The sequence below is a fragment of the Rhinatrema bivittatum genome, chromosome 17 (assembly GCF_901001135.1).
Source record: "Rhinatrema bivittatum chromosome 17, aRhiBiv1.1, whole genome shotgun sequence".
NCBI lineage: Eukaryota > Metazoa > Chordata > Amphibia > Gymnophiona > Rhinatrematidae > Rhinatrema > Rhinatrema bivittatum.
In genome coordinates, this window is record NC_042631.1 from 155461 (window position 1) to 182798 (window position 27338).

A 27338-nucleotide genomic window follows, 5' to 3' on the forward strand; every position below is an offset into this window, starting at 1 on the left:
GAGGTGAGGAGTCAGTGCAGTGGGGGGCCCGTATTTCAGCGGCCATTTGGGGAGCATAGCTGTCACTTTCCTTGGCTCCTGGGGTTCTGGGGTGTGCCTGGGGAGGAGGTAAGTGCCTGCTTCAGTTTCAGCGCGTTCGCCAGGCTTAGGGATCTCGTCGGGGTCCCAGGTGCCATTTTGGATTTTTTTCCCACGCTGGCTCGGCGCGCGGATATTTTCAATTCGGGCTGCATGGGGCTGCGCATCTCCGTTGGGCCCGTGGTTTTTGCCATCAGCCTCCCGGGGGTGCATGGGACAGTCAGTAGCACTTCTCCGGGTTTTTTGGCCTTCCCGATTTTGGCAGCGGCCTGACGGATGGAGGGCTCAACAGAAGGGAGGGTTCTGAGGCCTCTGGTCACGGCTCGGGGGAAGAAGCTGCACCCCCCCCCCCCATTTTGGCCCCAGTGGGGTCCGATCTCAGCCTTGGGGCCACCGATTCTGCACCTGGCGATCCCCAGGTGGGGGAGGGGGACCCAGAAGGGTTTCCCCTGAATTTATCTTGCTGATGCACCAAGCCTTTTTGGCAAGGAAGCATACAGCATTTAAGAGGCAGGGGCAACTGGGGGACCAGTCGGAGCCACCTGCCAAGCTGGGGCGGAGCTTGGAGCCACAGCTAGGGTCCGCAGAGAGTCCCTGTACAGGGGAGGAACCGCAGGAACCGGCTTCTGGGGCAGGGGCTGCGTCAGTCTCAGTCTTGAGTCCAACGGATCTGGATCTGGTCCTGGATATGGGAGATGGGTATCCAGATGGGGATGATGATAGCCAGCCCAATGAAGGTGACTATCCCAGTGTGGTGCGTCTGTTTAAGAGGGATGAGCTGCGTCCGCTCATCCCTCAGGTGTTCGATATCCTGGAGCTGAAGGTTTCCCAGGAAGAATCCAACAATGAGGGAGAGAATCCAGTCCTTGATGGGATCCGGGGCCCCACTTCGGCCTTTCAATTGCCTAAGAAGGTTCGCAAACTGGTTACCAGCGAGTGGTAGTCTCCAGATGCGGGCCTGAAAGTAGGCAGAACTATGGCTAAATTATATCCTCTGTCGTCAGATGTTTTGGACCTCCTAAAAATTCCGAAGGTGGACGCGGGGGTTTCTGCAGTTACAAAGAAGACCACGATCCCGGTTGCGGGAGCAGTCGCTTTGAAGGATACACGTGACTGCAAGCTGGAGATTCGGTTGAAGTGCGTTTTTGAAGTAGCGGCCTTGAGCTTGCGGGCGGCGGTGTGCGCTAGCCTCATGCAGAGGGCGTGCCTCTGGGTGCAGGATTCTAATTTCCAACTCCGGGGCCACTGGCAAGAGAGGCTCTGTGTTCAGCCAGATAAGAAATGGGAATAGTGTATGTAGCCGATGCGCTGTATGATCTCGTGCGGACCTCGGCACGGAGTATGGTGTCCAGTGTCGGCAGGTCGCCGCCTCTGGCTTCGGAATTGGGCGGCAGACTTGTCCTCCAAGTCCCAGTTTTGCAATCTCCCCTTTAAGGGCAAGCTTCTCTTCAGAGAGCAACTTGATCAGCTGGTTAGACTGCTGAGGGAGTCTTAAGGGCCATAAGTTACCGGAAGATAGGAGACAGTCTAAGAAGGTTTTTCCCTCTCGGTCTTGCTTTCGGGAGTATCGCCGTTTTCATTCTGGCAGATACTCTGCACCTTCGGCGTCCAAACAGGCTCCAGAACGTCAGCAGTCCTTTCGCGGGGGTTGTCACACCGGTAGAAACTCGGGAAGTCTCTGTGCCGGAACCAGTAAACCCACACAATGAAGCCACGAGTCCCCCATTCCGTCGTTGAAGCTGTCAGTGGCAGATTATCCAACTTTTACACGGAATGGGAAAGGATTACCTCGAACCGCTGGGTCCTGGAGGTAATCAGGAACAGCTACGCTCTAGAATTTTCACAACTGGTGAGGGAGGTCTTTGTGGAATCCCGCGTGGCCTCTCAAGCCAGATGCGACATGGTCCAGATAACTCTGCAAAGGCTTCTCGAGCTGTGAGCGATTGTCCTGGTTCCAGATACGCAGCAGGGATGGGGAAGATAGTCAGTTTACTTTGTGGTCCCAAGAAGGGCATGTTTCGTCCTATCCTCTATCTTCAGAAGGTGAACCGCTGTCTTCGGATCCCTCGTTTTCGTATGGAAACCCTGAGGACGGTAATGGTGGTTGTCCGGAAGGGGGAGTTTCTAGCCTCCCTGGACCTCTCAGAGGCATGCATGCATATTCCCATCCAACTGGATCACCAGTGTGTTTTGCGTTTCAAGGTCTTGGGACAGCACTTCCAGTTTCGAGCCCTTCCTTTTGGTCTCACAACAGCCCCTCTGATGTTCACCAAGGTGATGGTGGTTGTAGCGGCCTTTCTTCACAAGGAGGGGATTTTGATCCATCCTTATCTGGACTACTGGCTAATTCGCGCAAAGTCTCGAACTGCGAGAGATCTGTGCGCATGGTGGTGATGACCGTACAGTCGCTCGGGTGGGTCATAAATATGCAGAAGACACTTGGAATCCATGCAGGAGTTGCTTTATTTGGGAGCTCGGTTCGACACATTACATGGAAAGGCGTTTCTGGCACCAGACCGGGTGACGAAGTTACGGGACCAGATCCATTCTCTCATTTGTAGGCAGAACCCCAGTGTGGCATTACTTTCAGGTATTGGGGTCCATGGCTTCCACCTTGGATTTAGTGCCGTGGGCGTTCGCTCACCTCCGTCCGTTGCAGCGAGCGCTATTATCCCGATGGAGTCCGGTGTCCAAGCAATTTCACCTGCCAATGCCCTTGCTTCTAGAGTCCAGGCTCAGTTATCGCGTATCAATCTGGAGCGGGGAATGGACTTGGAAACACCGAACTGACTAATCTCCACCGATGCAGCCTATCCGGTTGGGGAGCAGTGTGTGCAGACAGGTCCGCCAGAGGCCTCTTGGTCCATCAATCGACTCGAGATGTGGGCAGTTTGGCTTGCTCTATGGACGTTCCTGCCCTGGATTCGGGGCAGAATGGTGAAAGTGTTCTCGGACAATGTGACGGTAGCTTACATCAACTGACAAGGCGGGACAAGAAGTCCGGCAGTAGCACTCGAGGTGCACCTTCTATTTGCCTGGGCGGAAAGGCATCTAGATAAAGGATAAAGGTGAACCAGTAGATATAGTATACTTGGATTTTCAGAAGGCGTTTGACAAAGTTCCTCATGAGAGGCTTCTAGGAAAAGTAAAAAGTCATGGGATAGGTGGCGATGTCCTATCATGGATTGCAAACTGGCTAAAAGACAGGAAACAGAGAGTAGGATTAAATCCACAATTTTCTCAGTGGAAGGGAGTGGACAGTGGAGTGCCTCAGGGATCTGTATTGGGGCCCTTACTTTTCAATATATTTATAAATGATCTGGAAAGAAATACGACGAGTGAGGTAATCAAATTTGCAGATGACACAAAATTGTTCAGAGTAGTTAAATCACAAGCAGATTGTGATAAATTGCAGGAAGACCTTGTGAGACTGGAAAATTGGGCATCCAAATGGCAGATGAAATTTAATGTGGATAAGTGCAAGGTGATGCATATAGGGAAAAATAACCCATGCTATAATTACACAATGTTGAGTTCCATATTAGGTGCTACAACCCAAGAAAGAGATCTAGGCATCATAGTGGATAACACATTGAAATCGTCAGTTCAGTGTGCTGCGGCAGTCAAAAAAGCAAACAGAATGTTGGGAATTATTCAAAAGGGAATGGTGAATAAAACTGAAAATGTCATAATGCCTCTGTATCGCTCCATGGTGAGACCGCACCTTGAATACTGTGTACAATTCTGGTTGCTGCATCTCAAAGATATAATTGCGATGGAGAAGGTACAGAGAAGGGCTACCAAAATAAGGGGAATGGAACAACTCCCCTATGAGGAAAGACTAAAGAGGTTAGGACTTTTCAGCTTGGAGAAGAGACGGCTGAGGGGGGATATGATAGAGGTGTTTAAAATCATGAGAGTAGATGTGAATCGGTTATTTACTCTTTCGGATAGTAGAAAGACTAAGGGGCACTCCATGAAGTTAGCATGGGGCACATTTAAAACTAATCGGAGAAAGTTCTTTTTCACTCAACACACAATTAAACTCTGGAATTTGTTGCCAGAGGATGTGGTTAGTGCAATTAGTATAGCTGTGTTTAAAAAAAGGATTGGATAAGTTCTTGGAGGAGAAGTCCATTACCTGCTATTAAGTTCACTTAGAGAATAGCCACTGCCATTAGCAGTGGTAACATGGAATAGACTTAGTTTTTGGGTACTTGCCAGGTTCTTTTGGCCTGGATTGGCCACTGTTGGAAACAGGATGCTGGGCTTGATGGACCCTTGGTCTGACCCAGTATGGCATTTTCTTATGTTCTTATGTTATGTAGAAGGGATTGCCGCGTCTCATGTCGCAGGGGTGGAGAATGTACAGGCAGATTTTCTCAGCAGGCAGCAGCTCGATCCTGGGGAGTGGGAACTGTCCTCCGCCTGGAACCTCATTTGCGCCAGATGGGGCGTTCCGCAGTTGGATCTGATGGCAATACGAGCGAAAGCAAAGATGGAACGCTTCTTCAGCCGTCGACGAGAGCAAGGCTCAGTGGGGCTCGACGCTCTAGTGTGCTCCTGCCCCACAGAAATTCTACTGTATGCCTTTCCTTCCTGGCCCCTCATCGGAAGGCTTCTCCGGCACATAGAGCTCCATCCAGGCAAGGTGGTGCTAGTAGCACCAGAGTGGCCGTGTCCGTGGTTTGCAGATCTGGTTCACTTGGCTCTCGAGGGACTATTAAAGCTACCATGACTACTTCAGCAAGGTCCAATATTCTTGGATCAGGAGGATCACTTCTCTTTCGCAGCTTGGCTTTTGAGAGGCGACGTTTACGCTTGAAGGGCTATTCCGAATCGGTCATCTCTACCTGCCTGCAGGCGAGACACCCGGCCACTTCTATGGCCTATGTGCGAGTGTGGAAACTGTTTGTTTGTTTGAGGCATGGTGTCAGCAGCACTCTTTCGCCCCATTAGCAGTGAATGTCCCTCAGGTCCTGGATTTTCTGCAGCAGGGCCTCGCGAAGGGGTTAGCATTCAACTCCCTTCGGGTTCAAGTGGCGGCTCATGGTGCCTTGCTTGGCAAGTTTAAGGATGGTTTGCTGGCTGTTCATCCAGACATTGCTCAGTTTCTCATGGGGGTTAAACACTTGCGGCCTCCCATCCGTTCGGTATGCCCTGATTGGAGTTTGAACCTAGTTCTTTGGGTGCTCTGTGGACCCCCCTTCGAACCTCTCCGCAGGGCATCGTTGAAGGATTTAACTTTAAAGACGGTACTTTTGGTGGCCATTTGTTCGGCTCGTCGTATTTGAGTAACAGGCTTTGTCGTGTCGGGACCCCTTTCTTCGCATTTCCGAGGAAGGGTGTCCTTGCGCATGGTTCCATCCTTCGTGCCGAAAGTGGTTTTGGCGTTTCACGTCAAACGGTGGAGCTTCCGGGCTTCCCTCAGTGGTCTCGAGAATCCTCCCAAGGCCGAGATCTACATCTGGACGTGCAGTGCATTTTGCTACGTTACCTGGAAGTTTCTAATTACTTTCGGAGGTCCGATCATTTGTTTGTTCTTTTTGGTGGCCCAAAGAAGGGGGACAAGGCGTCTAAGGCTTCCATCTCTTGGATTAAAGAGGCCATTTGTTCATCATACATAGCCCGCAGGCACCAACTTCCATTGGGTCTCCATGCTCATTCCATTAGGGCCCAGGCTACTTGCTGGACGGAATGTCAGTTACTATCGCCTCAAGAAATCTGCAGGGCGGCGGTGTGGTTTTCCTTGCACACTTTCACTAAGAATTATCATCTGGACGTGCATGCTCCTGAGGTGTCTTCCTCCGGTGAGTGTTCTGCTTGCGGGTCTTTCAGGTTCCCGCCCAGTGTAGGGGGGCTTGGGTACATCCCACTTTTCTAGACTGATCCTGGTACGTACAGGGAAATGAAAATTGGTTCTTGCCTGCTAATTTTCATTCCTGTACTTAGGGTCGGGTCTCTGGACTGATCCTTTCTTCAGCTGCCGAAAGACAGCCTTACTGAATTTTTTTCTCTCTGATTATTGCAGGGGGCTCTGTCATTTTGCAGACATGGTTTATGGAGCAGTTGTTTCATAGTTGGTTTGGTTAACTATGTTCTACAGCCAAAGGTCCGTTCCATTGGGTTAAGTTCCCTTCGTCTGTTCTTTATTTTAATTTGGTGCCAATGGGCTTGGGTATAGGTCAGTACTGAGGGACTGCAGGTGGCACTAGAGTATATATGGCAGTACCCAAAGTTTTTTTTGCTCTGACTCCATCTGCTGGTAGGGATACACAGTCCATTTTTCTGGAATGATCCTGAATACTACAGGAATGAAAATTAGCAGGTAAGAACCAATTTTCATGTCCAGATCCCTGAAGCACTCCACTGTTTAACCTTTTCCACTGAGAAAATTGACCATTTAATCCTACTCTCCATTTCCTGTCTCTTAACCAGTATGTAATCCACAAAAGGACATCACCTCCTATCCCATGACTTTTTAGTTTTCTTAGAAGCCTTTCATAAGGGACTTCGTCAAACGCCTTCTGAAAATCCAAATACACTACATCTACTGGTTCACCTTTATCTACGTTTGCTTCATTTTTTTGAAGGGGTTAAGAGATTTGTTAGGTAAGCCTCCCTTGAGTAAATCCATGTTGACTGTGTTCCATTAAACCATGTCTTTCTATATGCTCTACAATTTTGATCTTTAGAATAGTTTCCACTATTTTTCCTGGTACTGAAATCAGGCTCACTGGTCTATAGTTTCCAGAATTGCCCCTGGAGCCTTTTTTAAATATTGGAGTTAAATTGGCCACTCTCCAGTCTTCAGCTACTATGGATGATTTTAATGATAGGTTACAAATTTTAACTAATAGATATTTCATTTTTTAGTTCCTTCATTACCCTAGGATGCATACCATCTGGTCCCGGTGATTTGCTACTCTTTAATTTGTCAATCTGGCCTACTACATCTTCCAGGCTCACAGTAATTTGGGTTAGTTTGCCTGACTCATCACTCTTGAAAGTCATCTTTGGAACTGGTATCTCCCCAACATCCTCATTAGTAAACATGGAAGCAAAGAATTAATTTAGTCTTTCTGCAATGGCCTTATCTTCCCTAAGAGCCCCTTTAACCCCTTGGTCATCTAACAGTCCAACTGACTCCCTCACAGGTTTCTTGTTTCGGATATGTTTTAAAGTTTGAGTTTTTGCCTCTATGGCCAACTTCATTTCAAATTCTCTCTTCACCTGTTTTATCAATGTTTTACACTTAACTTGACAATGCTTATGCTTTATCCTATTTTCTTCAGATGGATCCTTCTTCCAATTTTTGAAGGATATTTTTTGGTTAAAATAGCCTCTTTCATCTCACCTTTTAACCATGCCGGTAATAGTTTTGCCTTCCTTCCACCTTTCTTAAAGCATGGAATACATCTGGACTGCACATCTAAGGTTGTGTTTTTAAACAGTGTCCATGTCTGTTGAACACTTTTAACCTTTGTAGCTGCACATTTCAGTTTTTTCTAAATATTTTCCTCATTTTATCAGTTTCCCTTTTGAAAATTTAGTGTTAGAGCTGTAGATGTACTTATTGTTCCCCTTCCAGTTATTAGTTTAAATCTAATCATGTTATGATCACTATTGTCAAGTGGCCCCACCAGTTACCTCTCACCAAATCCTGCGTTCCACTAAGAATTAAATATAAAATAGCTGCCTCCCTTGTTGGTTCTTGAACCAATTGCTCCATGAAGCAGTCATTTATTACATGTAGCAAGTCTTGATGCTACATTTACCCAGTCAGTATTGGGATAATTGAAATCTCCCATTATTGCATTGCCAAATTGGTTAGCCTCCCTGATTTCTTAGCATTTCATCATCTGACCATTTTGTCCAGGTAGATGGTAGTATACTCCTATCACTATACTCTTACCGAACACACATGGGATTTCTACCCGTATAGATTCCACTGAGCATTTAGTCTCTTGTATGATCTTTATCCTGTTGGACTCTCTACCCTCTCGGACATAAAGTGCCACACCCCCACCAAGTTGATCCTCCCTATCATTGTGATATAATTTGCACCCTGATATAGCACTGTCCCATTGGTTATCCTCCTTTCACCAGGTCTTTGTGATGCCAATTATGTCTATCTCATCATTTGCTGCTATACACTCTAACTCTCTCATCTTACTTCTTAGACTTCTGGCATTGGCATACAGACATTTCAAAGTGTGTTTTTTGTTTGTATTAACAACCTGCTTTTCAGTTGTTAGCGATAATTTGGAAATCTTTAGCTCAGGTGATTTTTTGCATTTAGGCAAATGGACGAAGTTTGCTTTTATTGGATCCTCTCTGTTGGGTTGCCCTAAGTCTCCCATTTCATTAGTATCCTTCAAAGATACATTTCTCCGAACCATGCACTGCTGAGTGACTGTCGGCTTTCCCCCTTGTTCTAGTTTTTGGCTTAGGTGGCAAATACTCTGTATGATTTGGTTTGCACCTCTGCGTGTACTATGTTTTCCTCTGTGGTGGTCTGCAGGCTTTTATGGTTGTGGAACTGGTCGGTGGACTTCTCCTCCAAGGCACAGCTCTGTACTCTCCCCTTCAAGGGAAAGCTCCTGTTCGGGGAGGATTTAGACCAGAGGGAGGCTAAGGGCAATAAGTTGACGGAGGATAGGAAACAGAGAAAGAAGGCGTTTCCTTCACAACCTTGTTTTAGGGATTCTTGGCATTTTTGTTCAGGTAAATGGGTTCCTTCTCTCCCCCTTTCCCCCCGGATCTAGGCAAAGCTCTGGTCATCTGCAGTTTTCATGGAGGCCATCAGACTTCCAGAGATGGTACAGGTCAGGGCTCAGGAGGCGATAAGCCTGACCAATGAGACTAGGGTCCCCACTCCCACGTAGAAGCTGTGGGAGGCAGATTATCCAGCTTCTACGAGGAGTGGAAGAATATTACCTCAGACAGTTGGGTTTGGAGGTAGTCTGGCATGGTTAGGCTCTAGACGTCTTGTATCTAGTTTAAGATGCCTTTGTAGAGTCTCATGTGATTTCTCGCAAGAGGCCATGTGAGCGACACTCAGTTACTCTCTCGCCACCATTTGTGCAGTCCCTCCTGTGGTACAGGGCCAGGGTTGGTACTCGGTATACTTTGTGGTTCCCAAGAAGGAAGGGTCCTTTCATCCTATCCTCAACTTGCAGAAGATGAACCGGTGTCTACAAGTTCCCAAGCTTCGTATGGAAACGCTCTGGAAGGTGCTTTCGGCAGTACACAAAGTGGGGTTCCTGGCATCCTTGGATTTGATGGAGACTTATCTGCAGGACCATCAGATTCCTGGGTCGGCACATTCAGTTTTGGGTTCTTCCCTTTGGGCTGGCCACAGCTCCTTGCATGTTCACCAAGGTGATGTTAGTAGTGGCAGCAGCTCTGTGCAAAGAAGGGATCTTGGTGCATCCGTATTTGGACGATTGACTCATCCGGGCGAGATCTCTCCAGAGTGATGAGCAGGCTATGGTCTCTTGGTTGGGTCATCAATCTGCAGAAGAGTCAGTTGGTACCCACACAATGCCTGGTTACCTAGGAGCGCTGTTTGTCTGTTGCCAGGAAGACCTTGCCCTTTTGCATGTCAGACTGCGGAAGTTACAGACTTAAGTGAAAGGCCTTCATCTGGGGGTGCCGATCTGGCATTCTTGGGCTGAGTTAGAATAGTTTTTAAAATGTTAAAAATGCAGCAAGAAAAACATTTCTGCTGCCCTCAAGGTTATATAAAATATATAATCTGCATATTTCTCAGTTTATGTACTCATAATGTAGAAAAATGATTTGTGAAAAATATTTTTCTATTTTTGCCATTAGTGTTTTATTGAGGGGTATTTGTTGTAATCTCATGCTTGAAGGTCTGTGCAGAGTGTTTTATAAAGAAATCATTCAATGATTAGGTCTTCATCTTGAAATGTAAACCATTCCGTCTTTTTTTTTCTTTTTCTCATCTTCCCCCACTCCAATAGACAAGTGGCCCTCCTAAAAAGACTAAAGGTGCTGCTGCTGGTGGAGGAGCTGGAGCTAAAGGCAAGAAAGCAGATGCAAAAGAAATCTTTGAACAAGAGCTCTCGGTACGTTCTGCAATCACATTTCTTAACTGGAGTCGGCACTAGATAGGTGCACTTCACTAATCTTTTTTTTTTTTATTTTTTTAAAGAGCAAAATGGTTGACTAACTGGTAAAACAGAGGTTCAGCAGATATGTTACTGAGCTCAGTCAGTTAACCAACAACTGTTTTGCTCTGATCATTTAACTAGTTTATTTGTCTGATTTATAGTTGGAGGAAGTGGATTACTAAACCTCAAGCTGAAGTGTCTTTAATCCCATGTATTTTTATTTAATTTTTTTCTTTTTTTTAAAGATTGAAGCATGTGAAGAAAAAGCAGCATCTGTTCTCCCAGCAACTTGTTTACAGCAGCTAGATAGTGCAAATTGGAAGGAGAGACTTGCTAGCATTGAGGAATTTCAAAAGGTAGCAACTGTTTCACAGTAAAGATTTTCATAAAGGAGGCATGGAGGGTTGTGTTTATATTTGAATTCACAGGATGGAGCCCAATCACGGAAAACCTCTGTCAGTTTCCAGAACTTTGACTGGCCCCTACTGGGCATGGCACTAACCCTGCAGCCATAAGGGGTCCCCCTTCAGTCTTTTTTTTCCGCGCAGCAGTAGCCTCGCGGTAAAGGAGCTCTACAGAGATTCCTGACAGGAACTTTCCTCACGGAATTACTAAAAGTTAATTTGCCCCACAGGGGTCCCTCTATCTTTTAGAAGTCCGGGGTACTCCGGTAAGTTTTTACTGCTTTCCTGTGCACTTTCCCGGTGCCAGCAGGAACTAGCGCCTACCTTTGGAAATTACTTTAAGAAATTAGCGCCTACCTTTGGGTAGGCGCTAATTTCTTAAAGTAAAATGTGCGGCTTGGCTGCACATTTTACTTACCGTATTGCGCGGGCATACCTAATAGGGCCATCAACATGCTAATTGGAGCATAGCACAACCTATTAAAGCACTTCAGTTGAGGGCAGTAGTTAAACTTGCACACCTGAATTCTACACTTATACAAGATATCTGCAAAGCAGCAAAATGATCATTGGTACATTCTTTTACATGCCATTATATTGACTAAGAATCTAGAGCAGACAGTAACTTTAGATGCACTGTATTAAGTAACATTTTAAAGTAAGTTAACTTTCCACAGCTGTTTGCCAGGTTGTAAACAAAAAAAAAAAGAAGCAACTCTCAGCTGGGAAGTCCCACTTGTATGGCAGCTTGTTCTGCTTGACCACAGAGAAAATGCAGTTTACCTTTAACAGGTGTTCTCCTTGGACATCAGAATAAACAGCCATCCTCCTGCCCAGGAAGTTACTACAGCTAGGAAAATGACTAAAGCAGTCATATGGAAATACTAGCTTGGGAACACCCATCATGCCAAAAACAGTAGAAAGAACTTTATGGACAAGGAGAATGCAAACATGGCACCATCAATTGACATCACCCACATGTGTGGCTGTTCCTTGTGCTGTCCAAGGAGAACACCTGCATTTAATTTTTACCTGTCTTTTTTTTTATATATTAAGATTTTTCAGTGTTTGACTTTTCTGTAATAAGTTGTGTGAATCCTATGACACATGAATGATTTCTGATGCTACTCTGCCAAGCAAACTGGTGTTGAGGTCTCTCTCTCTCTCAATCTAAAACTTGTACCAAAAGATTAATTGATAGCTCTTTATGATTATTTAGGCTGTTGAGCTGATGGAGAGGAATGACATGCCATGTCAAGCTTTGGTACGCATGCTGGCAAAAAAACCAGGCTGGAAGGAAACAAACTTTCAGGTAAAAGCCTTTTGGTTTTCTCCTTTTGTAAATAGTGATATTTACAATAATAGTGGTATTATTTTAGTACTTAGGTTTTCTGGTCCTGTCAAGATATTCCAAGCAACTTATTGTCCTTCCCTAGCACACGCTCCTCTCTCCCTTAAAATCTGGATCATCTGAGTATTAATCTTTTATGGTAGATGGGTCAAAGGTCATTGGACTTCTATAGTATCGTGTTGACTGTACCACATGACTGGGATCTCCTATTCCATTACTCTATTTCCTAGCATGTAGGCAGATGGATTCAGGACTAATAGGTTATGTGCGCCCCTGCTAGCACACGGAGACAGATTTCAAAGCTGACATCACTGTAGATTTACCTCTGCAGTAACATCAGCCATTCAGTATCTCTCAGCCTCCGATGTGGATGTGCTATCTCCGGATCAGCAGTGGTGTTTAGAGGGATTGCAGCACTAGCTTGAAGAAGAAATTTTAAATTTACAAATAATTTTGGAGAAAAGATTGAGCCCCGCTCTCTGGCAGTGATACCTAAGGGTCCCTCCCCCAGTTGAGAATTCCTGAGGTCATGTCCAAGATTGCTCAGAGGGGTTCCTTGGTCTGGTAGCCGGTTCCCATTATGGACTTTACTGCTTCAGCAGCAGAAAGGCAGCGAGTGCAGGACGTAGAGTGCGGTGGTGACGGCCTAAGCTCTTACCGCGCAGCCGGAGACCATCTTTGTACTCAACTGGTAAGCCTTGAGCCCCCAGGTAAGTAGAGAAAAACGCCTCCGATTCAGAGACGTGGAAAGGCTTCAGTATGTCTTTCCTCTGATCTCCTTGCTCGGTTTGCTGTACTGAAGTTCCCGATCCCGTTAGGGCAAGGGAAGAAGGTTTCCAAGCGGGTTGAGCAGCCCTCCGATGGGCTAGGCCCCGCTTCAGGCTTGGTGGGCACTCCACGTGTCTTGCCACGGCGGCACTATATTTCGTGTGATTTGGTGCGACACCATTTTCTCCTATTGTCCGTCAGTATGCGCGGTGCAGGCCGGCCCTTTGTGTGCCTGATGCGTGTATAATTGCACACATTAACCGCATACTTAAGCAGACGCACACAGCGCACAAACGGATGCTGTGACTTACATGTGTCAAGGCAGGTTTGTGTGCGCTCGAGAGGCACTAACAGGCTGGTCACACAAGCTACAGAGTACTAAGGCTCCAGCAACAAGCACAAGCGACACTCCCTTTGGTGCTGCCTGCCATATTAGGGCTGCACAGTCTGACCTGGAATCCTAGCATCTCGTCTGTATACTGGAACTGATCCTTCTTTTATAAGTAAAATACAGTACTAGGTCAAAACTCTTAAGTTGTAGGACAATTTGGAGTATCATTTATGTAGGTTGTCATGTCAACAGCATGATACATTATCCTAAATTAACCTGACCAGTTCTCCAAGTTGGAGCCCATTTACCATCACTCTTTAGATAACACTGGGGAACACAATTTTTGTTGAGTTAGATCTGACACTTGTTTTTGACTAACTTTTGTTCCCTGTATGTACCCGGATCAGTCCAGACAGTGGATTATGTCCCCCTTCCAGCAGAGGGAGTCAGCGGAAAACTTGAAGGGCGCTCTCCCAGACACAGGTGCACCCTCTGCGCCCCTTCAGTATTGCTCTGACTCAGCAGAGCAAAGTCACAGAACCTGCGGTTCCCTACTAATCTCTCTAGAGAGTTTGAATTTTTCTTTTCATCTCTACCTTAAATAAGTTTTTGTTTCTCTGTTGGATGGATCATGTCTTAAAAAAAATGTATCCAGAGAGAGTTTGAGATCTCTTCTCCTTTCTCCCAGCTTTCAGTAAATATTCTTGCAGGCAGAACTGGCAGCAGACTAATGTTTTTAAACTTGGGCTAAGTCTGTGTAATTTTTTACTTCACAGATTTAGTTTTGGCTGTCTGGGGGTGCAGGTTGGTGGTCCAACCTCTCCCCCGCTGCCCTGAGAGGCCGTTTACCTCAGGGCAGCACTTGCAGAGAAGTGGCATTCCTCTGTAGGAGGAGAAAAACCCACTTGCATGAACTGCACTGGGAGACTATAGGGAAGGTTACATTTTGTACACTGGACTGATCCGGGTACATACAGGGAAATGAAAATTATTCCTTACTTGCTGATTTTCTTTCCTGTAGTACCACGGATCAGTCCAGAAGCCCACCCTCAGATTTTCATGGGTTTTTGGGATTAGCTTCCAGCTAGATTATTGGGGAGATTTCAGACTGTTTTACCTGTTTAATGGTTCAGTTTGCAAGTTGTTTTTTCTTGATGTTAAACTCAAGATTTCGTACATGTTTCCAGTTACTTGTTTTATTTTCCATGATCCATCCTTGGTTTCCTTTGGCTTTGATGTTCTTAATACTGAAGGGACGCAGAGGGCGCACCTGTGTCTGGGAGAGCGCCCTTCAAATTTTCCTCTGACTCCCTCTGCTGGAAGGGGGGACATAACCCACTGTCTGGACTGATCCTTGGTACTACAGGAACAAAAATTAACAGATAAGAACTAATTTACCTTTTGATCCCAGTGTTGGGGATGCTGCAGAGGCAGAGTTCACAGCCCTTGGGTAGAAAGAACTTGTGGTCCTTGTTTAAGTGTGAACTTCATGGCCAGATCCAGGGCCATAAGAGTAGTTCTGGTGTTTCTCCCCAGCTGAGGACTCTCTATGCTAGGTATGTTGGGAGAGGGTGGAGAAAAATGCTTGGAGAATTGCAAATGAAGGCTCATGGTACCAGATAAGAATCCTGACTCTGAGTAGAGCTGCAAGTGCAAAGGAGCAATAGAAAATTGAGTTAAAAACAAAACTGACAAATCTGATATAGTGGTAGAATCATATGACCTCCAACGCTTCTTTCAGGAGAGTATTTCATTTTACTGTTTTAGCTTTGTATATAATTCTAGAGCAAGTCAGAATAATATATGGAGACTTGCAGAACCAGAGCAAATAGGTCAGAAGTTCTATCTGGATTGTTTCCTCACTCACAGCATTGTTTGGGTTTTCTTCTTTTTAGGTAATGCAGATGAAGTTGCATATTGTGTCCCTGATTGCTCAGAGGGGCAACTTTTACAGAACATCTGCTCTTGTTGTACTGGATGGACTGGTGGATAAGATTGGCGATGTGAAATGTGGAGGCAATGCAAAAGAAGCCATGACTGCAGTAGCGGAAGCATGCATGCTGCCTTGGACAGCAGAACAGGTCAGTGAATATCTCACGATATATTACAAAGTTCTTTCTCAGAACTTTCTTAAGTTCTGCATCAAAAATTCAACTTAGAGTGTTATAATATAAGCCATTATTTTCTAAGTCTTTGACTTTTCAGCATTCACAGGTGATATGCATTTAGCCTGCATCTCTAAGCCAGTGGACCAGCCTAGGGGAAAGGTTAACTTATTGAAGAGTGCCATTGCATCCTGCATTTGACATATGGAAGGGAGTGAAAGATGTGCAGGCTCCTTGGCTCTTGGGATTTGACATACATGTGCTGCAGACCAGTGCCTCAGAGCAAGATGGGGCACAGGTTTAAAATAAAATATTCCACACTCCACCTCATTCCAAAAACCAGGAAGAATGAAGTTTGCCCCTTTTATCAGCATGCATTTGATACATAAATGTTAGTTTTGTTTTGTTTTTGCACCTTGTCTAAAAGTCCTGAAACCAGGGATAATCTATCCTGTCTATCCTAGAACAAACATTTCTTTAGATATCTTGATTCCTATTAAGCAGTACAGAGAACTACCTTTCTAAAAATCTTGCAGTGACTGATGGTGGAGTAAAACTTGAATTCATTCTGCTAGGCTACACTGCCCATAAGCTTATGCTATACTTTGTTTTATTGCTCCATGAAACATGCCGTTGTACGAAATGTAACCTTCCCTATAGTCTCCCAGTGCAGTTCATGCAAGTGGGTTTTTCTCCCCTACTAGCAGATGGAGACAGAAGAAAAGCTTTATTGTGCTCTTGGTACATAAGATAATGTGCCACCTACAGTGGCAAGTACTTGCGGAGCTTGGAATAAAGGAGATTAGCAGAGTTGGAGCATGAAGGCAAGGATCCCATCATGGAGGGGGCTTAGGGGTCCTGCTAAAGTTTTTTTCTCTTCCATAGGATGGTCAAGTCCTTTATTTAATGAGATCCCCTTGAGTCTGGTTTAAAGATGGGCAGGGCCATGGCAGGGTTATAATTTGCTGCTGGAGGATGCCTTGGAGCTCTTGAAATTGCCTTGATATCTACCATTACTAGGAAGACCACTATTCTAGTGCAGGATTGTGCAGCCTTTTTTGATTCCCAGGATCAGAAGATGGAGATTCATTTCAAAAATCTTTCAGGTGTCAGCTTTGGCGATCCAGGCTCTTGTAGTTTCTTGACCTGAGCTATTTACGTTGGGTGCATCCGATTCCTGTGGGAAACTCTGAGGAGGCTATTTCAAAGGAGGCATAGCACCTGGAAGCTGGATGCGCCCTTATAGTAAATGTCTTATATGATTTGCTTCACATGTTGGCTAGAAAAGGGATGGAAGCGGTCCGGAAAGAGGCAACCAAAACAATGTGGGATTTGTATAGGAAGATTTGTGAGGAGAGGCTGAAAGATCCTCTTTTCTTGTTCCTCCCCCCCAACGTCTCCTGTATTGCTGGGAACAGATGGGAAAGGGGTGATACTGTTTCTTTCAGTATAACCCCTGGAAAAGAGATGCAAGCAAGATAGGATACAGATCTTCAGGTACTTGAGAAATATTAATTATACCCAAAATTTGAACTTTTTGTTAAGGAAATTATAGAACTAGGGGTATTGAAACAAACTCCAACAGGGACAACTCAGAACCAACATCAGGAAATATTTCTTCAGAGAGGATAATGGATGCCTGGAATGCCCTCCTGGAAGAGGTGATGAGGATGAAAACGGTAAATTGAATTCAAAAGGGCATGGGATAAACATAGATCTGTAGAGGCTAGATGTTGGAAATGAAGAAAGGGATGTATGGTGCGGCAGTTACTACCATAACAGAAGGCATGGGGGTAACCTGCACGGACCGACAGTTATTACCATGTGCAACTTGCTGGGCAAACTGGATCACCCTCTGATCTTATGTGCCATGATCTTTATCTGCTATCCTAACTATGAATGTGAAATATGGTGTTGGTTGTATCAACCAGGAGGCTTCTCTGTGCAATTGGGTGTCTGTGTTATTCAGATCTCAACTGAATAATCTTTTCAAAGGGAAGCTGCTTTTTGGAGATGATTTGGAGCAGTTGGTTAAATGCCTTCGAGAGTCTAGTCTCATAAGTTGCCAGATGTCCAAGGAGAGCCAGAAAACCTTCCCCAGCAGGCAAAAGTTAATTGAGGCCAGGCATTGTCCCGAGAGAGGGTCCTCTTCAACATTATACTGATAAATCCCAGTCTTTTCAGGGGAGCCATAAAAAAAAAATCTCTCGTGAGTTCATGCTCCAGTTTGAGAGGATTTAAGGGTGTGCAATGAAGTTCAATTGGTCCACTCTGTGTGCATATAAGAGGGCGGTTAGCCCACTTTTATGAACAGTGGACCAAGATAATGTCAGATTAGTGGGTCATTTCTGTAATAAGGGTCTGCTATGCCTTAGAATTTGATTGGCGGCTGGTCAAGATTTTCATCGTCTTTCCATGTTCTTCAAAGATGAAAAAGTTGCAGTACAATCCACCTTGGAATGTCTTCTGTTGGATGCAGTAATTCCATTCCCAGAAGAAAAGTTTGGGAATATATTTTTAGTTGTTTATTTATTTTTTTATTTTTTTAATCCTTTATTTATCATTTTCAATATATACAAACAATGTTTGCAATAGGAAATACATGATCTGATTGCGGTTCATAAAAAACAAGAAAATCTATAATAATGAGTTCAATGGACTCTTACCTCCATTAAAGAAAAGCTGCAAACATTTTTACCACAGCCAGTTTCATTCAGTATTAATCACATTTGAGGGCTCATTGCACTATATACGGAAACTATAGGGAGTTTTTACATCAAATATAAACTAAAGGGCTCATATATACCTGCTTACCATATATTTCCTTTATTCCTTAACTCATTATTGGGGATGAGGCTGGGATTTTCCTCTGTTCCAAAAATTCTTTAAGTTGATCAGGGGAGAAAAAAATAAATAAATCATTTTGTTTTCTCAAGACACACTTACACGGAAATCTTAGGGTAAAAGTAAATCCCATATCAATTACCTCCTGGCGTAAAGCCAGAAAGGCTTTCCTACGTAATTGTGTTGAAAAAGCAAGATCGGGGAATATCTTAATCTGTTTTCCCATAAAGTTGACAGGATATTTTTGGAAATAATTTTTCATTATCAAGCTTATATCTTCTGATATGGAGAAATTAACCAAAATAGTTCCCTAATCAATTACCTGATTACTAGACTCAAGGAAGTTTGTTAAATCACCCTGAAAGGGCTGTTCTGATCTATCTTCTGGATTTCTTTTTTTTGGTATGAAATAACAATTAACTACGATTATTTTATCTCCAGCAACAGAGCCAAGTATTTCCTTAAGCAAATTTTTTAGGGTAATTCCCCTATTACTCTAGGAAAATTCATGATTCTCAAATTATATTTCTTGGCTGTGTTTTCTAGAGATTCAAGTCTCCTAGAGATTATCTCTCTGTCTTTAACGACAGCTACATGAAATTCTGTATTTTTCTTTTGGGAATTCTCCAATTCTTTAGTCCTGTCAGCCAACTCTTTAATTTGTTTCTGTGTTTGTAGCGTGTCTTGTTGAGTTCCTGTTATTAAGCTATCCACTTTCTTTTCTAACCCTTTAATATTTAAAAGCATTCCTTCCATCATTCCCCAAAGTAAATCGAGTTACCACTGCTGGGCGAGTAGGGAGGTCAGTGATACTGCTATCTCGGAACTTTTGATCTAAATTCCCTTCCTCAGGGTTTTCCAACCTCAAGTCTCCTATTCCACTTCCTGAAGTTGAGTCCAAGATAGCAGATGCCCCCTCTACGATGGTCTCTACAATAGCCACATGGGTACTGTCCGCCAATCTTTGTGCAGGGGGTATGCCGATGTTCGGGCTCAATGAAGCCTCGTCTGTAGGCCCACTCAGCCCTCCCTGGCTGAGAGGCACATCAGAGTCTTTGGACTTCATTTCATTCGATGCAGGTGAAAGGAGAAATCTGCTTATTTCCTGCTGAATTGGGGAAGGCAAGGGGAGTGGTGGAAACACTCGTACCTTGCCTTTTCTTTTTGGAGGCATTGCTTTTTTTGTAATAGCAGATTCACACAGTTTATGACGCCACTGACTTTATGTGCAATTTGCTGGTAAGCGGAGAGGGTAATCATTCAAACAAGCGGAACAAGAGAAAACAGTACCTTGATTACACCCAACAGATGTTTGCCGTCATCCGGCGATTCCGGGCAAAGCCGTCTTGCCGCGTGCCCCTTTAGCGCGCGCCGGCTCTGCTGCGCGCCGCTGGTGAGCTCCTTTAAGAGGGTAACTTCCGGGATCCACCTCAGGGTCCACCCCTCACGTCGCGACGTCGGCGGGTCAGCTGGAGCTCACAGTCGGGCAAGGGGATTCCCTGCCCCGTTCTCGACAGCCTCAGGTAGCTGGACAGTTCTTTTCTCTGCGCCCTCCATTAGTTATTTATTTATTAATTTTTATATACCAATGTATCATGAGAACATATCACCTTGTTCCCTGTAAGTACCCGGATCAGTCCAGACAGTGGGTTGTGCCCCCCTTCTAGCAGATGGAGTCAGAACAAAAACTGTAAGAACGGCCCCTAATAGGTTGGAGCGAAATACTTGCATTTCCAAAATTAAATGAAAAGAAATTACAATGTTTCATAATTTAATACAAATAAAATAGTAAAGAATTAATCATTAAATTTACTTAGTTAAAGAAGTAGGAAAGTAAGAGCAGAGAGAAAACAAAAATCGGAGTATATATTAGGGTATATAATCATTTGGTTAACATTCTTGAAAGGCTTGATGGAATAGCCATGTTTTAATACCCTTTTAAAATATTTTAATGTCTGATTCCATCCTTAGTTCCTGTGGTAGAGAGTTCCACAGTTGGGGACCTGCAATGGAGATAGCCCTTTCCCTCACATTATTTAGATGAGCAATTTTAGGTGAAGGTATGGGCAATATCCCTGTACCTGCCGATCTTGTTATTCTTGATAGGATATGGAAATGTAATGTTGAAGTTAACCATTCAATCTTTTCGTTGTAGAGGGTTTTATGAATTAATGATAGAACTTTGTGCTGTGCCCTATATTTAACAGGCAACCAATGAAGGTCTTTTAATTGGCGTAATATGATCAGATCTTCTAGTTCCTGTTAAAAGTCTAGCTGCTGAGTTCTGTAATAATTGGAATGGTCTTGCAACATTTGCTGGTAGGCCCAAAAACATTGAGTTACAGTAATCCAGTTTTGATAAAACAAGAGCTTAAAGAACTGTTCTAAAATCGTTTGGAAATAAGAGGTTTCATCTTTTAAGAACATTCAATTTAAAAAGCCATCATTAATGATTTTTGTAATGCATGCTTTCAGTGTGAATTCAGTCGAGGAAAATTCCTAGATCTTGGAGCTCCAGGGAAATGAGAATTTTTAGCAGCTTCTTGAATTTCAAGTTCCTTTGCCTGGCGTAATTTATACTCCATTTACTTTAGTGATGCCCAAAAAAGGAGGGAATGTTTTGATCCATTCTGGACATCAAGAAGGTGAGCATGTCTTTGTGGGTTGCCCCATTTTCTAATGGAGACTCTGCGTTGGAATTGCGGACAGGAAAGGGGCATGTTTGTTCGTACCCTCGGATCAGTCCAGACAATTGGTTTATGCATCACAACTAATGGATGGAGACCGAGAACATAACTGTGGCACTGCTATATAAGAACCACCTGCAGTTCCTTAGTATTTCTCCCCCTCTTCAGCAGATGGTACTGCTCACCACAGGGGTTAGTACTCTGAGGCGTTTGCGCCTCAATCAGGTCTCCTTGTGTGCTGTCTGTGCCACTGGAAGGGAAGGGTCCTCCATGGGAGGAACACTTAACTAGTACTGCACCCACCCATCTGGTCCTGTTCAGGAGGCCATGCGGGGGGGGGGGGGGGGGGCAGAGGATGGCAGCCGTTGTCTCTCTTCGTGGAGCAGCAGCTAGGGAGTTACTCTCCCTTTCCCCTCTGAGCAATTTTTGCTGCTAGCCACAGCAGCAGCATAGCACCTTCCGTTCAGCGTGCGCAAGGGTGTGCAGGCCTGTAGTTTGAGGCGATCGTGCCCCAATAAGGCCTCGTGGTGTGCTGTCTGTGCTGCTGGAGGAGCAAATCCAGCAGCATGGCGCTGCCATGTAACTCTGTAAACTCTTTGCAGAACCTGTTGAGACTTACTGTGTGTCCCTCCCGACGCAGCCTCAGCGAAACACTGGTCCGTGTCGGGGGACCCTCCTTTTTGAGAATATGGTTGTCATATACAGTGGAGTTGCCGATTTCAAATAAAGAATTTCCCTGGATTTGAAATTTCTCGGAATCTTGCACTGTGTAACCCTAAATCTAGCACTCTTTTTTTGGTGTGTGATATGTATTTAGAGTGCTAGCTGTGCTCGGATGTTGTTGTGGATTTACATAAGAACATGCCATACTGGGTCACACCAAGGGTCCATCAAGCCCAGCATCCTGTTTCCAACAGTGGCCAATCCAGGCCATGTTTTTCCATAGTTAGGTTCTCGTGAATCTGTACTCCTAGGTCTCACGCTTGGTTTGAGGGTGTAATATTGACGTCACTCAGGTCAAGTATCTGTGGAGAGATTATTGGAGGATTTCTTCTTAACTGAATGATTTTAGGGGTTTTTTTTTAGTTTATAGATATAGATTGAATAGTTGATGTTGAATAGCCTTCAACTATGATGCCAGGTTCCTTACTGTATTTTCAACGGAAGTGGTGTATGGTATATAGAACTGAATGTCATCGGTATATAGGTAGAAGGTGATTCTTAGATCTGATAGTAAATTACATAGTGGAAGCATGTAGATGTTGAGTTGCGGATAGTGCTGAACCTTGGGGGACACCAGTGAAGATAGGGAAGGTTGAAAATATGGTTGCCTGGTTTGACTTGGAATGTCCTTTTTGATAAGGAGGTGAACCACTTCATTACATTTTCATCAATTCCGAATTTTCTCAGCTGCTTGCGTGGGAGGGTATGGTCAACAGTGTCGACGGCAGCTGAGAGGTCAATTAGCACCAGGATGTAAGATTCATCATTGTTAAATTCACGTAATATGGTGTCCATTAAGGATAAGAGTAAAGTTTCTTGGTGGAGTGGGGTTTTTTTTTTATGTTTCTGAATCTAAATTGGTTTGGATCTAAATGGTCATCTAGATAGTCTTGTAATTGTGATATGGCTTTTTCAAGAATTTAGGTTGATAGTTTTCCCAGTTGTCCGTTCAGCTGGCTTTATTTTTTAGGATAGGCTTTATCACTGCTTGTTTAGCTCTGTCTGGGACTAGACCTTCTATGAGATATTAAGGATGTGATTGTGCAATGTATTAGTTTTAAGGAGCTAACTGGGACGGGGTCAAGAGGGTGACTTGCAAGTTTTAATTTAGAAATTATTTGAGATTTCTAATTTAGATATTCTGTCTGTTTCACTTAGCTGGTTTATGATTTTCTTGTTCTCTGGTCAATGGGTATGGAAAAATTGATTTTTTTTTTTAGCCTGATTTTTTTTTCTGATAAATGATCGGCGTAGTCATTGCAGGCTTTTAACATTTCTTAGAGAAGCAGTTGCTCTAGATAGAGGATAATGGATCCTTGATTAGTTGTTTGATATCAAAGAGTAGTTTAGAGTGAATATCACTCCATGAATCTGTTTAGCATAGTGTTCTTTCTTTGCTTTATTCCTAGAAGACCAGTATTGAGAGAGTAGTGATCTGTATTTTCCAAGTGATTCTGAGGTTTGGCTTTTCCACCAAAGTTGCTCAGATTTTCTCAATAATTGTTTAGCGCATCTTAATTGTTCATTGTACCAAGGTTCCTTTGTTTAGAGGAAAGTTGATAGGATTGGATTGATTTTGTTTGGATTGGGTTTAGATTGTTCACTATTTCATTAACCATGATATCCCATGTGGCAATGATGCAGAGGCATTAGGAAAGTTGAGGTCTGTTTATCTTTTGTTTCAGCAAGTAGCTCTGGCGCTAACTCTTTTCTGAAGGTGAATGTTTGGTTGAGGTTTGGATTTTGAATTATGTAGAGGATGATTACATCAGCTTTTAGTAATTGGTGGTCAGACCAAAGCAGAATTGTGAGATTTATCCTGCAATTGTGGTTGGCAAGTATAAGATCCAGGGTATATACACCTTTGTGTTGGTTCATTTACAAATTGTGACCATCCCATTGCTTCCATAGTTCCTAAGGTTTCACATGCAGAGGATTTGGTTGTTTTATCAACATGTATGTTAGTCACCTACTATGATAGTGGATTCGGGTGAAGGAAATGCTTTTATAAGAGGTGAACAGTCTTTTTGAAGTAATCCAGGGGATAATAGACAATACTGATTAATTGTGGTGATTTAAGTATTGCCACTTCATAAAGAGGTTAATCTCTAACTTGTATGGAGTAAGTTTGAAGGTTGGTTTGTTTAAACACTGATTAGTAGTCCGTCCCCCCCCCCCCCCCTACACTTAGGCCTGGGAAAGTGAAAGATATCATAAATGGAATGTTTGATTTAAGAGTGTTTCCAATAAGGACAGTCCAAGTGTGTGTGTGTGTAGGGTCTGTTTCCAGTAGGGGCCGCAAGATCATCCAGCATTGTTTCCTGCAGGAGTACCAACTGGGGATAGTCCTGATGCAGATGAGGTCCCTAATAAAGAGCTACTTATTCCTTTCATTCTAGAGGAACTGGGGGCTGGAGTCATGCATGAGAACTCTGACAAGGAAGCTTGTTCTGTAGGGCTCTAAGAAATGGAAGAAGCTTATTGCCCTCAAGTGGTTTTCTCCTGAGGCCAGTCTGAAGGTGAATATGGTCATGGTGAGCTGGTTCCCCTGATCAGAAGAGTCCTTGGAACTCTGGAAGTTTTCCAAAGGTGAATGCGACGGTGCCAAAGGCAACAGAGAGGACAACCATTCTGGTGACGAGTGACAGTGCTGTAGGACGTCCAGGATTGGAAGCTGGAGGTCCTTTAGAGGTGGCGGTTTGTGGTCTCTGCCTTGGATCTTCAGGCTGCTATTTGTACTAGCTGAACGTGCAGACAACTAAGTTTGAAGCAGGTATTCCCTGTGGGGCAGATGTCCTATATGTTTTGGTGTGGCAATCAGCCCAAAATATGGTTTCCACTACTGGACAACCTGACTGATGTGTGGTCTAAGTTGCAGCTTGGTAATCTTCCTTTAAGAGGAAATGGCTGTCTGGTGTAGTCCTGGAGCAGCAGTTGAAAACCTTGAAGGATTCCAAGGGGAATAGATTGCCAGAGGACTAGGAGGCTGTCAAGCAGCCTTCTCCACCACAGGTCCAGATTATAGAGGAGCGGTGTTTAAGTCTGGTAGGTTGGCCGGGGGTGCGAGGCAAAAGCAGGCCTCAGGTGGGCAGTAGTCCTTTCGAGGTTTCCAATTTCAGGTTCTTCCCTTGGGTTGGCAACAGCGCTGCACACATTCACAAAGGTGATGATATTGGCAGCGGCTCTCAGGAAGAAAGGTATCTTGGTGCACTCGTAGTTGGACGATTGGCTAGTTTGAGCGAAGTCAAAGTGGAGTGTTGGCATTCAGTCCAGTGGGTCCTGCAACTGGGGAATTCATCTATCAGTCATTTGAAGCTGGTCCAGTCATTGGAATATTTATTTTTATTTATTTATTTAGATTCTTTTTTATACCGAAGTATAGCGAGAAGCCTTCACTCCGGTGTACATTGAACAACTTCATACATGAAAACATTTAATAACAGAGAATATAAACGTAAAAACATTGGTGTTATAATTAACATCTCAGCAAAAGCAGAGTGATAAGGAACATCATTAGATATCATAACTATAGTAAGTATCATATAATTGGGTTTTCTTAAGAAAAGGTGAATATTAGTTTAAGAATAAAGAGAAGTCAGAATGGAGGTGAAGAGGTATGAAAATAGAGAATTAAAAGTGTAAGGGTTGTGGAAATAAAGCGATAAGGTTCAAGGTGATAAAGGGGAGAAAAAAGAGAGGTGGACAGAATGGGAAGAGTTAAGTGGAAGGAAGTAGAGATAGTATGAGAGGGTAAGGGTTCTTACAAGGCGAAAAATCAAAGACTGAGGGTGGACATCAATTTTAGGCTGTGAATGCTTGCTTAAATAGCCAGGTTTTAAGTTCTTTTTTGAAAGATTTGGTATCCCTTATTGAGCTTAGATAAGATGGTAAGGAGTTCCATTCTATAGGGCCAGCTATAGAGAAAGCTCGATTCCTGGTGCTAGATAATCTTGCATCTGAGAGAGGGGGTATGATTAGTTGCAATTTATTAGAGATTCTTGTTGACCGTGGTGGTTTGTGTAGTTTAATCATGCAATCAAGTGGAAAGTTGTTATCTTTGTATATTTCATTATGAAGAATAGATAATGATTTGTATTTGATTCTTTGGGAGATAGGTAGCCAATGTAGATTCATATCTACATAATATCTATGTAATATCTATGATATTACATATGTAATACATATAGATATGTAATATCTAATATCTATGGAATATCTGGGGACGTGCTCAGATACCCAGTTAGAGAAGATGTTTGATCGCGGAGAGGGTAGTCAAGTTGCAGAATCAGATCTTTGGTCTGCATCTGTCTGTTCCCAGGGTCTGGGATTATTTGCAGCTCCTGGGTTCCATGGTTTCTATGCTGGAATTGGTTTCATAAGAATATAAGAAAATGCCATACTGGGTCAGACCAAGGGTCCATCAAGCCCAGCATCCTGTTTCCAACAGTGGCCAATCCAGGCCATAAGAACCTGGCAAGTACCCAAAAACTAAGTCTATTCCATGTAACCATTGCTAATGGCAGTGGCTATTCTCTAAGTGAACTTAATAGCAGGTAATGGACTTCTCCTCCAAGAACGTATCCAATCCTTTTTTAAACACAGCTATACTAACTGCACTAACCACATTCTCTGGCAACAAATTCCAGAGTTTAATTGTGCGTTGAGTAAAAAAGAACTTTCTCCGATTAGTTTTAAATGTGCCCCGTGCTAACTTCATGGAGTGCCCCCTAGTCTTTCCACTATCCGAAAGAGTAAATAACCGATTCACATCTACCCGTTCTAGACCTCTCATGATTTTAAACACCTCTATCATATCCCCCCTCAGTCGTCTCTTCTCCAAGCTGAAAAGTCCCAACCTCTTTAGTCTTTCCTCATAGGGGAGCTGTTCCATTCCCCTTATCATTTTGGTAGCCCTTCTCTGTACCTTCTCCATCGCAACCATATCTTCCCTGAGATGCGGCGACCAGAACTGCACACAGCGCTCAAGGTGCGGCCCCACCACGGAGCGACACAGAGGCACTAAGACATTCCCCGTTCCACCCATCACTCCCCCTCCAATAATTCCCAACATTCCGTTTGCTTTTTTGACTGCCGCAGCACACCGCACCGACGACCCAAATGTGCCATCCACCATAACACCCAGATCTCCCTCCTGGGCCGCAACACCCAACATGGAACCCAACATTGTGCAACTACAGCACAGGCCATCCCTCCCTACATGCACCACCCTGCACCTATCCACACTAAACCCCATCCGCCACCCGGATGCCCAATCCTCCAGCCTCACAAGGCCCTCCTGCAATTCATCACAATCTGCCCGTGACCCAACCACTCCGAACAATCCTGCGCCATCCGCAAACCCGATTATCCCACTTGCCGCACCCCCCTCCAGATCATCCATAAATACATCGAACAGTAAGGGTCCCAATACAGATCCCCGAGGCACTCCACTGTCCACTCCCCTCCACCGAGAAAATTGCCCACCCAATCCCACTCTCTGCTTCCTGCCCTCCAGCCAGCCTGCAATCCACGAAAGGACATCGCCACCCACCCCATGACTCCCTACCCTTCCCAGAAGCCTCCCATGAGGAACCTTGTCAAACGCCCTCTGAAAATCCAAGCACACCACATCCACCGGTTCACCTCCATCCACATGTCCATCAACTCCCTTTGCTCACTTACATTCTTTGCAGAGGGCTCTGTTATCCTGTTGGAATCCGCTTTTGGAGGAATTTCAGCTTCTGTTGCTGGAGGAGGCCAGGTCTGTGGTGGCTGTCTTGGCACAGTCAGGTGAAAGGAATGTATCTGGAAGTGCCCAATTGGGTGGTGTTGACCATGGATGCCAGTCTCTCTGGTTGGGGAGTGATTTGTCAAGGAAAATCTGCCCAAGGTTAGTGGTTGTCAGAGG

General features: G+C 44.3%; 1 protein-coding gene across 6 annotated transcripts in view; it reads left to right on the plus strand.

The window, feature by feature from the left end:
- CKAP5 (cytoskeleton associated protein 5) overlaps positions 1 to 27338 on the plus strand; it is a 300340-nt gene that overhangs the window by 122311 nt on the left and 150691 nt on the right. For all 6 annotated transcript variants that reach the window (XM_029583093.1, XM_029583094.1, XM_029583096.1 and 3 more), the window contains exons 14-17: positions 10068 to 10172; positions 10463 to 10573; positions 11841 to 11933; positions 14967 to 15152. In XM_029583093.1, the coding sequence (XP_029438953.1) occupies positions 10068 to 10172; positions 10463 to 10573; positions 11841 to 11933; positions 14967 to 15152 (495 nt within the window). The remainder of the gene's footprint in view (positions 1 to 10067; positions 10173 to 10462; positions 10574 to 11840; positions 11934 to 14966; positions 15153 to 27338) is intronic.